Source organism: Biomphalaria glabrata, chromosome 2 (genome assembly GCF_947242115.1).
Source record: "Biomphalaria glabrata chromosome 2, xgBioGlab47.1, whole genome shotgun sequence".
Taxonomy (NCBI): Eukaryota; Metazoa; Mollusca; class Gastropoda; family Planorbidae; genus Biomphalaria; species Biomphalaria glabrata.
The window spans coordinates 34,032,998-34,046,480 of record NC_074712.1 but is presented as its reverse complement, the minus strand read 5'-3'; the positions used below and the strand labels follow the sequence as shown (position 1 = coordinate 34,046,480).

At 40.8% G+C, this 13,483-nt stretch overlaps 1 protein-coding gene across 1 annotated transcript in view; it reads right to left on the bottom strand.

Annotated features, from left to right (window-relative positions):
• Positions 1-13,483, bottom strand: part of LOC106079747 (chitotriosidase-1-like) — a 174,250-nt gene that overhangs the window by 113,818 nt on the left and 46,949 nt on the right. The window contains exon 6 of the mRNA XM_056020174.1: positions 10,897-10,993. Coding sequence (XP_055876149.1) covers positions 10,897-10,993 — 97 coding nt within the window. The remainder of the gene's footprint in view (positions 1-10,896; positions 10,994-13,483) is intronic.

Here is a 13,483-nt window from a genome sequence, read left to right as displayed (position 1 = left end):
AAACGAATAAATAAATACAAATTCAACAGAATTAATATTTTAAACAATTGTAAAAAATAAAATATCTTTGAGTCATTTAAAAATAAAACCATTTATAACGTCATACGATATTTACTATATTAAGAACACTCTAAAAATAGTTGGTTTCTTTTTATCTGAATCTTTAAAAAAAGATGAGAGAATACATGACCAGATGGGAAGAACTGTAAATATAACAGAGAGCAAACAAATGAACGGGTTCTATTTTAACTCAAAGTAAAATGGAAAAGCTGGATTTAGAATCCATTCGGTGTAGCTTACCACTGTGCCAGATAGGAGACAGTGATATGTAACACTGATATCTCTAATACAGCCTGACGCTAATTGGGTATTCCTGACATCTTCCTATCTTGGGTCACGAATCCCTACAATTCTTGTTTGGCTCAATTAGGACAGGGACATTGGTAGTGTCTTAGATCTATTCGCTCATTGCTACAGCTTCTAGTGGAAGTGCTAGTTTGTCAGCTTCGTAGAGCTGAGCGCAGAGACTCTAGCAATAAGAATGGACATACAGTGATGGACACCAGTGATGGACACCCAGTGATGGACACCCAGTGATGGACACCAGTGATTCTACAATATGACCCTCCGTGGCTTCAGTGGATTTCCAAAAATACATTTTTTTGTTACACTCTAGTCCCCGGATCAAGTGAAGAGTTACATTTGGCCAGGAAACTGAATCCATGTTCAGAATTCTTCCTGTTTGTGTTTCACTTATCTCATTCATTGAGTATGTTACTTACATCACAGATAAATGGTAAACGTGTTGGTTAATATTGTTCATTGTATTTTATACTGTGTAATATTTGAATGTAAAATAATACCCATTTGGACAAGTGCTCCTTCTTTCCTAGTGCTATTAGAGCACGTAACTGTTTGCCTGAATCAATCAAGCAGATGAATGGCTAATCATTGTTTGTCTCTAATAAACATGAGCGACGAGATTAACATTTGGAAATGACGTGATTAACTTTTGTCTTCTAGAAACGTATGTAATTTTTAAGATTGACTTAATATACATTGGCTTAGACTTGAACTTGGGCATGAGTTGAAACATAGACTCATTCGAAACGGAGGCCCGATCATTACAAGTGTCTGAGGGTGACTGAGAGGGTAAGCAATCTCTTATAGTTTTGAAGTATATTTTTTTTTTACAGTCTCTGAGTTGAAGATTTTCTACAAGGTTCCTCTTGGCAGGATGTCTCCTACATTTTACAACTGTCAGGGGGGGGGGGAGGTATGGCGAGAGTGAATATGTTACTTTGATATTTTGGTATGATAGTGATCTCCCCTTGATCCCAGGTTATGATTGTGAATAGTCTTGCATGTGTTATGAACTGAATGATTTAGCCTTCGTTGAATGTGCGAGAGAATGTGTTAGTTAGTGTCCCAGGTCCACGAAGGTTGTACATCGCTTCCTGGACTGAAGATTTTGTATTTATATTTCATGGATTATTATTATTATTGGATATTAAAGTATTATTCTCTTTCAGTATGATTACTGTAAGTGTTACTTAAAGTAATAATTGTTCTTATTTAAGTAACCTCTAATGAGCCAATTCAAAGCATAGCAAAAATAGAACCCTGACACAACTTATTCCAATAAAATAAAATTACACAACAAAGCACAGTACCGGAACACACACCCAAGGTCACAACCTTGCCCTTTATTTATATAGTGGGGGGGGGGAGTGTTACATAACTTTTTAAAAAAGGATTATAAAAGATGAATCACAATGAATGGTCTATTAATGCCCTTGCTTGTTAATAACTTGTATTTTAAACTTGATTACATCCCTTTACAAGCCACCGCATCTAAGAGACCAACAAACATTTATAAATCCAGCCAGGGTCACTGACACCCATAAATCTCTACAGACATTTTTTAAATATTAGAACGGGAGCAACAGACCGCACTGATGTCCTAGTAATCTAGACGTCCTAGTAATCTAAACGTCTTAGTAACTACAGACTGTGTAGATGGGAAAACGGGCGATATACGTTTAGTGAAGGGCAATTAGCTCTGGAGAGGCTTCTTGTTAGGAGGGGGGAAATCTGCACACCCTATCCACACCCTCCCGCCCCCTCCTAATTTCCTCACGTCTATGTAATCACAGGAGGTTTTTTTTTTTGTTTGTTTGTTTGTTTTTTTACCTTTTTGGAGTAAACTACTTTTAAAAAAAACATGTCAAACTTTGATAACAGTTTTAATCTATATCAGTAGCAGCAGTACACACCGGCTCGGCCTGTTGATTTGTTCCCAGGATTTATAGTGATCATTAATGGCCGGAACACACCCATTCTTTTCTTTTTTTTTTTATTGTAATAAACGGGCCAGATTTTATCGATCAACCTAACAGACCCATGAATTAGTGTATCTGTTGAACTGAAAATGTATGACCCGCTCTCTATTTCCTTTTCTGTCTGTCTCTGTCCCTGTCTGTCTGTCTTTCTCTCTCTTTCTCTCCTTTCACTCTCTGCAACCCCCAGTTTGCATCGTAATTTCTCCGACCTAGACTTTTGACTTGGTTTGGAAACACTCGCTCCATTATATGCCCCCCCCCGACACATTCACGCACTACTAGGACTTTTCTTCGGCTCCTCAATTTAATCTGCATTATAATGTCGACCGTGACCTCCCCCCCCCCTTTCTTTTTAACTTTATTTATTTATTTTATTTTTTGCAACCTTTAATCTTTAGACACCGAATACATTTGTTCATACAATGAGTTTCAGGCCTAGAGAAATCAATGCATTCTCCGAAGGCCTCATTGGAGTGGCACATTGACGTTACCCCTATCAACATGTATTTTGTTCGCTAAATCAAAAGAAATATCAATTTGGTTTTATTAGCTGTAATCGTTTATCTCCCTTCTTTTGAATGTAGCGCTAGGACAATACATACAAATTCAACTTTTTTAATGCTATTGGGACTTGGGGTTGTTGTTTGTTGTTGTTGTTGTTGTTTTTAAAGTGTTACACAAAGTACCATTATTTGATCTCTCTTGAAAAGAAAAACAGACTCTAGATCTATCTTATTAATGCTATTCGGATTGGTTTTGTTTTTTATTTAGACCCGCGTCTAAAAGGAAGTGGTAATGACGTAACCCTAACCCTATATTCAAAATAAGAAGACTTAAGGAAAACAAATGCTTTAAAAATACGAAATTTGAGAGATATTTCTACTCATGCGTTCTATATAGTCTGTGGCCTTGTGTAAAATACCGAAAATAAAATACCAAGTTTTAATTGAGCATGCGGGTTTTTTTCGTGAAGAGCTGTCGTAAGGTTACGAATATGTTCTACTTTTCTAGCAATGTAACGAAATAGACTCCAAGAGAATAGTCTCACAGAGTGGCTGCCTGGTCGTGTGGTTTGCGCTTGTTATAGAGCATAAACTTTATAGTGTTTAAGATTGACTGCTAGTTTTTTGTTTTTTTTTTTGATTTTTTGATTTGAGGCACATCGGCACAATTTAGGCCATGTCGTGCCTGCAGTCCTTTAAGGACTACTCTCTCTCTAAACAACAGGGCCAGATTCTATACAGTCATATCATTAAAATCAAGGTCTATTCACAGTTAAAATAGTAAGGGTAGTACAAATTTAAATATTTGGTAAAAATCTAATGTAAATAGTGCATGTTCACAAATTCATAAATCAGATCTTCGTAGATAGCCCCACTTCCCGAATAAAGCACAGTACCTTCCCAGGGTCGACATTATCAAATAGTGTATTTAAATTAGTGACTCTAAAATATTTCGCCCTGACATCCTGGTATCTGGGGCAATCAACGAGGATATGTTCCACGGTGAGGCGAGAGTCACAGTACTCACAAAGTGGGGGCTCCTCTTTCTTCAGTACAAAAGAGTGCGTGATGTAGGTGTGGCCAATCCTAAGTCTGGACATGGTCGTGCTACCACGCCTTGTCAGACCCTTAGATGTGGGCCGCCACCTGACATCCGCCACAATATGCCTGAGTTTACTGTGAGTCTCAGCCTCCCATCGGTTCTGCCACTCTCGATAGGTTTCAGAGGCAATACTTTGTCTCAGGTCCGAGTAGGGAATTTGGGTTCCTGACACCGCATGATTTAGGGCTCTTTGCTTCTCTGTCTGCGGCTTCGTTTCCCTAAATTCCAACATGGGAGGGGACCCAGATGAAGGTGACATCCCTACGGTCGGCTGTTATTTGGTCCAACAGCTTCAGGCTCTTATGTACCAATGGGATGTCAGTCTTCATCCGCCCCAAAGCTTGCAATGCAGATTTGGAGTCGGAGCAGATTATACATTTCCTCCTTTCTGATGCTTTTACGGCCATAAGTGCAAGCAATATTGCGTGCAATTCGGCCGTAAAGATGGAGCAGCCATCGGGGAGTCTACGGAAGATTGTTTTGTTCCGAAAGGAGCAGGCACACGCGACCTTTCCCTCCATTTTGGATCTGTCTGTGTAGATGGTGCCACAATCTCCGTAGCTCTCCTGCAGTTCCCTAAAGTGGACTTGTAGTATGCTTGGGTCTGTATTTTCTTTTTTGAAATTGAGGAGGGATAAATTTAATTTGGGTTTATTCATTAGCCAAGGAGGGTTCTGAGGGGTTTCTATTTTAGAGATTTGGTCAATGGGTGGGGTTAAATTTTGGATGGGTTCTCTCATTCGAAGGCCCAACGGCTGTATGACGTTAGGCCTTCGATTGTATAATTCTACCTCTGTGGGGTTAAATATGGAGTCAAAAGCAGGGTTCGTGGGGTTGGATTTTAGCTTGACTATATACTGCATTGCAAGCTTTTTCATTCTTATATCCATGGGGAGTTCTCCCGCCTCCACATGGAGACTTGGGATAGGTGATGTACGAAACGCGCCGAGACAGAGACGCAGGGCAGCATTTTGTATTGGTTCCAGTATTTTTAGGTACGACTTCCTTGCTGCTCCATATATTATGGATCCGTAGTCTAGCTTGGATCGAATTAGACTCCGATAGAGCAGCAGCAAGGTATCTCTGTCAGCTCCCCAGTCCGTATGGCTGAGTACTCTTAGTATGTTTAATTAATGACTTTTGGCATTTCTTCTTAAGTTCCTTAATGTGGGGGAGAAAATTAAATTTGGAATCTAAGGTGAGGCCTAAAAATTTTGTAGTTTTCACGACAGGGATCTTCTTTTTGTGTATAAATAGTTCAGGGTCTGGGTGGAGTCTCCTTAGATTACAAAAATGCATACTAACTGTTTTGGAGTCTGAGAGTTTGAAACCATTATAGTTTGCCTAACCCTGAATTTTGTTTAAACATAACTGTAATTTTCTTTCTAAGGTGTTCATGTTTTTCCCATAAGTGAGAATGACAAAGTCATCAACATACAAAGAGCACTCTATGCCAGGGGACAGCGCATTTATGATGCTATTTATTTTAATGTTGAACAGGGTGACTGACAGAATGCTGCCCTGGGGTACACCCATTTCCTGGTCATGAGTGTCAGAAGCGGAGTTGCCCACTCGAACCTGAAATTTTCGATCTTTCAGGAATTCCTCCACAAAACGGGGGAGGTGTCCCTTAAGCCCCATAAGCGCCAGGTCACGTAGAATGCCATGTTTCCAGGTTGTGTCATAGGCCTTTTCTATATCGAAGAATACAGCTACTAGATGTTCTCTTCTGAGTAATGCATTTCTAATATAAGCTTCCAGCCTTACCAGGTGGTCAGTTGTTGTCCGCCCCTGCCGGAATCCGCACTGGTAGTTTGAGATCACTTTATTCCTTTCCAGGTACCAGACCAGCCTACTGTTAATCATTCTTTCCATGGTTTTGCAGATGCAGCTTGTTAGTGCTATTGGTCGATAGTTAGCTGGGTCAGAGCCGTCTCTTCCCGGTTTAGGTATCGGTATAACTGTGGCTTTCCTCCAGCTGTTTGGGAAAGCGCCTGTTTGCCACACACAGTTATAGACCCCTAGCAGGACTGCCAATGAGGGTTCGGGAAGGTGCTTGAGGAACTGGTAATGGATTTTGTCTTCTCCAGGCGTTGTGTCATGTGACTTGTCCAGCGATTCCCTCAGTTCCTCAAGCGAGAACGGTTTGTTGTAGTCTTCTTTGTTCTCTGACCTGAAATCAATGGGATGTCTTTCCACCCTGGTTTTGACTTTTTGGAACTCTGGCGTGTAGTGTGCAGTGGATGATTTTTCTGCTATTGAGGATGCAAGGCAGTCAGCTATTTCTCTGGGGGACGTGACAGTTCGTCCTTGGTTTTTCAAATGCCCTATTGCATTTGATTCTTTCCCTTTGATTCGCCTTACTGCCTTCCAAACCGCTCTAGCAGAAGTTTTGGCATCCAGACTGCCGACAAAACTTCTCCAGGAATTCCTTTTGGCTGACCGTATGGTTTGTCTAGCCTTTGCTCTAGCTATCCTGAATAGCTTTAGGTTTTCCTGGGAAGGATTCTTTATAAATGCAGCCAGTCGTTTTTTCCTATCGCCAATAGCACTTTTGCAAGCTGTATCAAACCATGGTTTGCTAGGCCGTTTTGGATTTGCAGAGGTTAGGGGTACAACTTTCCTGGCTATACTTAGTAGCTTGCTAGCAAAGGTATCAGCTGGGTTCTGTTCATCGAGGATATTTTCTGTGATATCCTCGGAGCATCTTTTTTTGGAATTGTTCCCAATCGGCCTTATTCAGTTTCCACCGCTGAGGTCGTCCCAATGAGGGGAGATTGTTAGTAATGATGATTGGGAAGTGATCACTTTCTCGTAGATCATTGCTTACTGACCATTTAAAGTCGTCCAGAAGTCCAGGGACGCATACGTTGAGGTCAATGCATGTGAGTGATCCAGTTTCTGGGTGCAAGTAGGTCGGTGATGCATCATTAAGTATGCATAAATCATGTTGGAGGAAGATATCCTCCAGCATACGACCTCTTGTGTCGGTATTGTTGGATCCCCACATGGTGTTATGGGCATTGAAATCCCCAAGGATTAAATAAGGCCGGGGGAGTTGTTTCAATAGGTCCTCCATGTCTGTTCGGTTTAATGGAGCGCCTGGTGGTAGATACAGGCTGCAGCAAGTGATAACCTTGTGAAGGGTTATTCTAGCTGCTACGGACTGTAGTGTGGTCTGTAGTTCTACCCTCTCATGGGGGATGCTATCCTTCACAAGGATACAGACTCCACCTGATGCTCTCTCTGCATCCTCAACATTCTTGCTGTAAGCACGGTAGCTTCGGAAGCTGATGCAATCTTTCAGAAATGTTTCCTGTAAGCAGACAGCTACAGGAGTCTCAGAGTCCATCAGTAGCTGCATTTCCTCGTAATTGGCCTTGAGGCCTCTACAATTCCACTGTACAATTCTGGAATCCATGGCTTATTCTAGATGACCTACTTGGAGATATTTGGCCTTGGGAGGCCCACGGAGGGGTTTCCCTTTATTCCAGTGACCTTGGTATTTTTATTCTTGGGTTTGGATGGAGAGGAGGACAACCCCCTTTTGGGGGAAGTCTTTCTCTCTGGAGAGGGGAGATCCCTCTGGTTAGAGCGGAGGTTATTTCCTCCTCTCTCACCTCGGGCATCCTCTCCGCTTTGATTTCTCCCCTTAGGGAGTTGGTCAACCTCTAACTCGGTAGAGGTTGGGGTGTCTGGCTGGGTTCTCTGAGGAGAACCTGTGTCAGACATGATGTCTCCGGGTTCTCCCGGAGTATTGGTTTTGACATGCTGCTCAGTCTCCATGCTCTCATCAGCGAGCACAGAGAACCTGTTCTTTAGCATGACAACAGGGCTTTCTTGTTTCTTCAGAGGTGTGTTCTTTGGCGGTGTTTTCTTCTGAGTTGGAGGAGGAGGAGGAGGGGGTGGTGGGGTCAATGTGTCCGTCTGTGTGGCTATGGATCTTCCTTTCTTAGCAACAGCCTGGGCGTAGGTCTTTGTCAAGCCGAATTGGCCCTTGGGTAGGGCCAGTACAGCCGGTTTCGCCTGGCTAAAGGTACATCCGTTTCTTGCCTTGTACTCCTGCACGGCAACCTCCTGTTTCCACACAGGGCAGTCCTTGGAGTAGGCTGAGTGGCCAGCTTGACAGTTTGGGCATTTGAACTGGGCTGTGCAGCCCTTGTCCTCATGACCCTCTCCAGCACATCTGGCACACACAGTGTTCCTCTTGCAGACTGCCGCGCCGTGTCCATAACCCTGGCACTTGAAGCGCCTCATGGGGTTAGGTATGTAGGGCCTCTCTGGAACTCGTAGGTATCCTGCCTTCACATACTCTGGCGGTGTCCTAGTTCCGAATGTGAGGATAATAGTGGCGGTTTTGACCTCCTCACCATCCATGCGCCTGGTAATGCGCCGGGCATGGGTGACTCCTTCAATGCTCTCCACTATTTCCTTCTCGGAACATTCCAGTAGGTCCCTAGAGCTGATTACACCTCTGCTGGTGTTCAGACTCTTGTGTGGCATGACTTCCACTTGGAGATCACAGAGTTTTCTGCATCTTAAAAGCCCATCAGAGTGTGTCTTGCTGTCTACTTCTACAAGGAGTTCCATTGATTTGTGTAGCTTAGACACACTCTTGGGCTCTCCCACTACTGACATGAATCCCTTATAGATAATAAAAGGCCTCAACTTTGTCAGGCTTTTTCCCTCCTCTGTGCACCTAACCACCAGAAATGATGGCCAGGTGGCACAGCTTTTTGGGACCTCCTCTTTTTTATCATCAATTCGACGTTTCTTGCACAGACATAGGTCTGGGGCAAGTAGTTTTGTGTGTGTTTTTTTGTCCATATATATTTTTGTTAATTCGGCACCTGTGCTCCCCACCCGCCATCGAGTCCAACAAGGGGACGGGCCATTCGGATGTCCAGAATGAGCCCGCCAGGGCTACACAGGTGCTATACTCAGTCAGCTGCTACATCGGACATGTGTCCGATACAGCAGCTCCCTGATTGACCCTCCAGCCACCGCCCTCCAGCATAGGTCGACGACCTATGCTGGTAGATCGGCATGACCAGCCGGTTGACCCAGAGCGGGCCATCTGGGTCTCAGGTCTAGGGGAACTTGGAGCCAAAGTATTGTGTTGTTGTGGTTTATCCTCAGATAGCCACCACTCAAACACCAGGATCTCTTTATCCCCCCTTACCCGTCGCAGTCCACGGCAAACGGACTGGTCTAGGACGTAGTGAGAATTTAAAGTTAAGAAGACAGTGTGATGATCAATGAAGGCAGACTTAGGAAAAGAGGAGGCAGACACAATGATAGAAAAGAAGTAGGGCACTTTTGAGCTCCAAAAGTGCTAAGGAAAGAGGAGCGCAGTTTAACGTCATGTCTCGGGACGATTGACTGCTAGTAGTATGTCACTTAGCTCAAATAGGTCTACATGTTTAGTATTTCCAACTACTAACTTATAATTTGTTCGAGTATGTCTATTAAATATTGATATTTGTGTCAGGATTTTGTGATTTTACCATCACAAAAGAGATACAAGACACCGATAGCAAAGACAAACAGACACAAACACTCTTTTTTTGTTCCCCTGGCAATCAAATCATTAAATAAGAACAATCTGGTATAAACTTTGTCACATGTAAATTATGAGTGAGTCTGGTGTGAATGTACACTTTGGTTTCTTATAGTTATAATGTTTTTTGTTTGGTGTAATGCACAAATTGTAAGACAAATTTCCTTACTGATAATAGAGATTATTATTATGTTAGAAATGAACGAGTAGTCATTCTCTGGCGCTGCCAGGGTCGAGTTTCGCTAAAGAGAAACAAAATTCATCGTAGTCCCTTTAACAGTTTCCACTGAGGAATTTTCTGGTGATGTGGCAGGTCTGCAGCAGTACCGCCCTCTGACAGGCAACGAAGATGTTCCTAGGAATGTTAAGGGCCTTGAAGGTGTCTGTAAGGTCAGTTGTTATTATCCCCTCGGTTGATATAACAATGGGGTATATTGTTATTTTGGACAATTTCCATAGACGCTTAATCTCCAAGCCTAGGTTCCCATATTTTCTTTGTTTTCTAGTGCTGTGTACACATGAATCATTGACGACACTATTAGGCTTCCAGCGAATTTTGTTTTAGAATGAAGTCTCTCCCAGTAGTGTGCCCTACTGTTATTAAGGTCCAAGATCAGAACATGAAACAATACGACAAGGTGAGAGAGAGAAAAGCTTGACAAATGGAGACATGTGTGTGTATTGTAGGTCCAGTGTCAAGAATGGGATGGTGGTCCATCCCAAACACACAGATGAAGTGTAACACAACTAAATAGAGTCGCGGCTATTAAGCCACTGAACAAAAGTGGGTACGATATAATGAAAAGAAAAAAGTAAAATGGCAGATTGGGAGAGATTTTTGAATAAACAGACAACATCCACAATGTCAATATATCGAAAGATCACGGCTGGCAACTAAATGGTAAAAATTACTTTGTGCAACAAACGGGTGAGACTCTGCACTGCTCTATTGATATATCTAATTACGCTGAATCAATGTCACAAAATAACGGAATTGGTATTTTGAATGTGCAAAGCTCCCTTCCTAGGCACGGAGTTGGTATTTTGAATGTGCAAAGCTCCCTTCCTAGGCACGGAGTTGGTATTTTGAATGTGCAAAGCTCCCTTCCTAGGCACGGAGTTGGTATTTTGAATGTGCATAGCTCCCTTCCTAGGCACGGAGTTGGTATTTTGAATGTGCAAAGCTCCCTTCCTAGGCACGGAGTTGGTATTTTGAATGTGCAAAGCTCCCTTCCTAGGCACGGAGTTGGTATTTTGAATGTGCATAGCTCCCTTCCTAGGCACGGAGTTGGTATTTTGAATGTGCATAGCTCCCTTCCTAAGCACGGAAGTGTCTTCAGTCATGCATCAAGTGCATCGAAATGTACCATTGTGGTAATATGTACTTACTATTTCCGGTTCTAGCGGGCAATGGTGCAGCGCTCCAGTGGTTCTATCCCAGTCACCGTGCATATCATAAGCCATTAGAGTGGCGAAGTCTAGCACTCTGTTAATTAAGAAAGAAAATATTTTTAAAATAGTTTTTAAATAAATCAACAACAAAGCTAATGTTAAGCGTACTTGTATCAATTAGTTTGGATCAGCTGAGTCATTAAATTTGTAATTGATCTAGAATCACAATAAAAAAGCATTTATACAAATAAAAAAAGGGGAACGAGCTGAATTGAAACTCATGGCTCAGACCAACACGGTAACCACTCTGCTAGCGAATAGCTTATGAGCATGGAACATTGTATAGTTATCTATTGTTTCTATAGTCTCGACCTATTTTTCAGGTTTGTGTTCACTAAGACTTAGACGACGACCTATAAAGGGGACTAATTCAGCTTATATTACACCTTCAGTCAATTACGAATTCTTTCCCTGGTTCGAGATATCAAACAAAATAAATTATATCCAATAGTTAATTAACAAAGTGGTTATTTTTTTTTTATTGATTCTTTTGTTCTTAGGTAAAATAAATAATTTTGCAAAATTTCAGCTTGATCCCAGATTGGGTTTTGAAGAAATCGCGTGGAGGTGTATTTCGCCAGAAAGACAGACAGTGAGTTAATTTAAGCTTGTTATAAATAAATATAAGATGGTATTCCATAAAATCATAGATTTAAAACACTTGACTAAGCTAGGTTTAGAGATTCGTATACAAGTACAAATACAATCTGCAAGGATTCATGGAAATATATATATATATATATATTATTTTATTTTATTTAGGAGTGTAATTTAACTCTCTTTCCGGTTTACGCATTGTTGTAAACCAGTGATGCCCAACCTAATTCGGCCCGCGGGCCTTTATAATTTCCTACACTCGTCTCGCGGGCCACATGAACGAAAAGTTATAAAATGAAATGAAATTGTTCTGAAACTATTTTGGTAGAAACCTAAGGATTTGATACTTAATTAATTGGTTATTTGACAATTATATTTTTTTTACGCGATAGACACTGCCGTATCTCTCTAATTAAATGTGAGCAACACCGGCTTATTTTGTGGTCTCTTTTTGATAAATATTTCCATGGATCCTCCAATATCTAAACATAGTTTAACAATTTTTTTCGCGGCTCAAACCTAGAATGCCACCATATTAATTTTATAATGCTGTTTTTATGTAGTTGTTTTTTCAAACAGCCAGAGACTTTCTTTATACGATAAATATGTTGGCTTATTATCATGTTCATAAACACACAAATGTTAAAGATCATGATACCAATCCATCAGAGAAAAAGTGAGGGCCCAAACGTAGGTAAAGATACATTTTTTCAACTTTTTTTTTTTGTTTGGAAGGTAGATTTCTACACTTAGTGCCGACATTGCGGCGGGCCGGATGGAACCACGTCGCGGGCCGGTTATGGCCCGCGGGCCGTAGTTTTGGTATCACTGTTGTAAACTGTTTGAATTATCTGTACATATGGTAACCATGAAAGAAGTACAGTTACTTTTGTTATGGATAAATATTGTAAACACTTTCATAGAAATATACAAAAGTATCAATGTTTGTTTCTTCAATAATAACATATCTACTTATATATTATACAATTAATCAAAATATTTTTTATATACCGATATATTTTTTATGTATGAAGACAATATTGAAGAACTAAAGTTGTTTTTTTTTTAATTTTGAAAATGTTTGCAGATTGTCTCCCTTGACTAATACCCATTGTTATTTTCGCCTTCGACAGTACACATTTTGAACACGTTATTTGTCACACTATCCATTCACAAATCAAGTTGAAACTTTGCTCAATTATGTATTCTTCTCACAAAACAAAATGATCAATCAAAACTGATAAATGTTGCAGTAATTCATCTTTGATTAGCTTTGTTTTAAAATTATTTTCCATATTCCACTTATTTTTTGTTCAGTCCTCTCTCATAATTGAAGGTGAGTTGAAGGTGAGTTGAAGGTGAGTTGTTCTCTGTACCTCCTGTTATGAGCTCAAATCTTCTCATCCAAATTCTATCCACAAACTCTGGTTTCAGCTTACAGTTAAAAGATTTCTAGTGACGAATATACTGAGCACAGTAGTCAAGCACAAAAAGACACAGTTTTTGAAATGTATTCCTACAAAGTCTACTTTGGACAGAGAGGTTACAGATGAGTTCTACTGGACTCTTCTAATTATCTAGAATAATCCGCCCAGCATGAATTTATTTTGAGTTATATTCTCGATAGACCATTTTTTACGTGACATAAAGCAGCTGCTGGTTTAAGTTTATTTTTAGATGGCCACTTAGAATAACAAAGTACTAATTGGTTGAATGTTTGCATGTGAAGGTCTTGGCGGCAAATTAATTCCAGACCATAAAAGGAGCGGTTGAGAAATTCATCGGGCTGAAAGGAGATTGGTTGGTTCCAAATACAGAAAGACGTAGAGGATAAAAAGTTTTTAAAGGACGGATAGATTCAGTTGGGAGCTGGAACGACGGCAGTAAATTTGTTTTAATTTAATTTTATTGTACAGAGTGTATATTA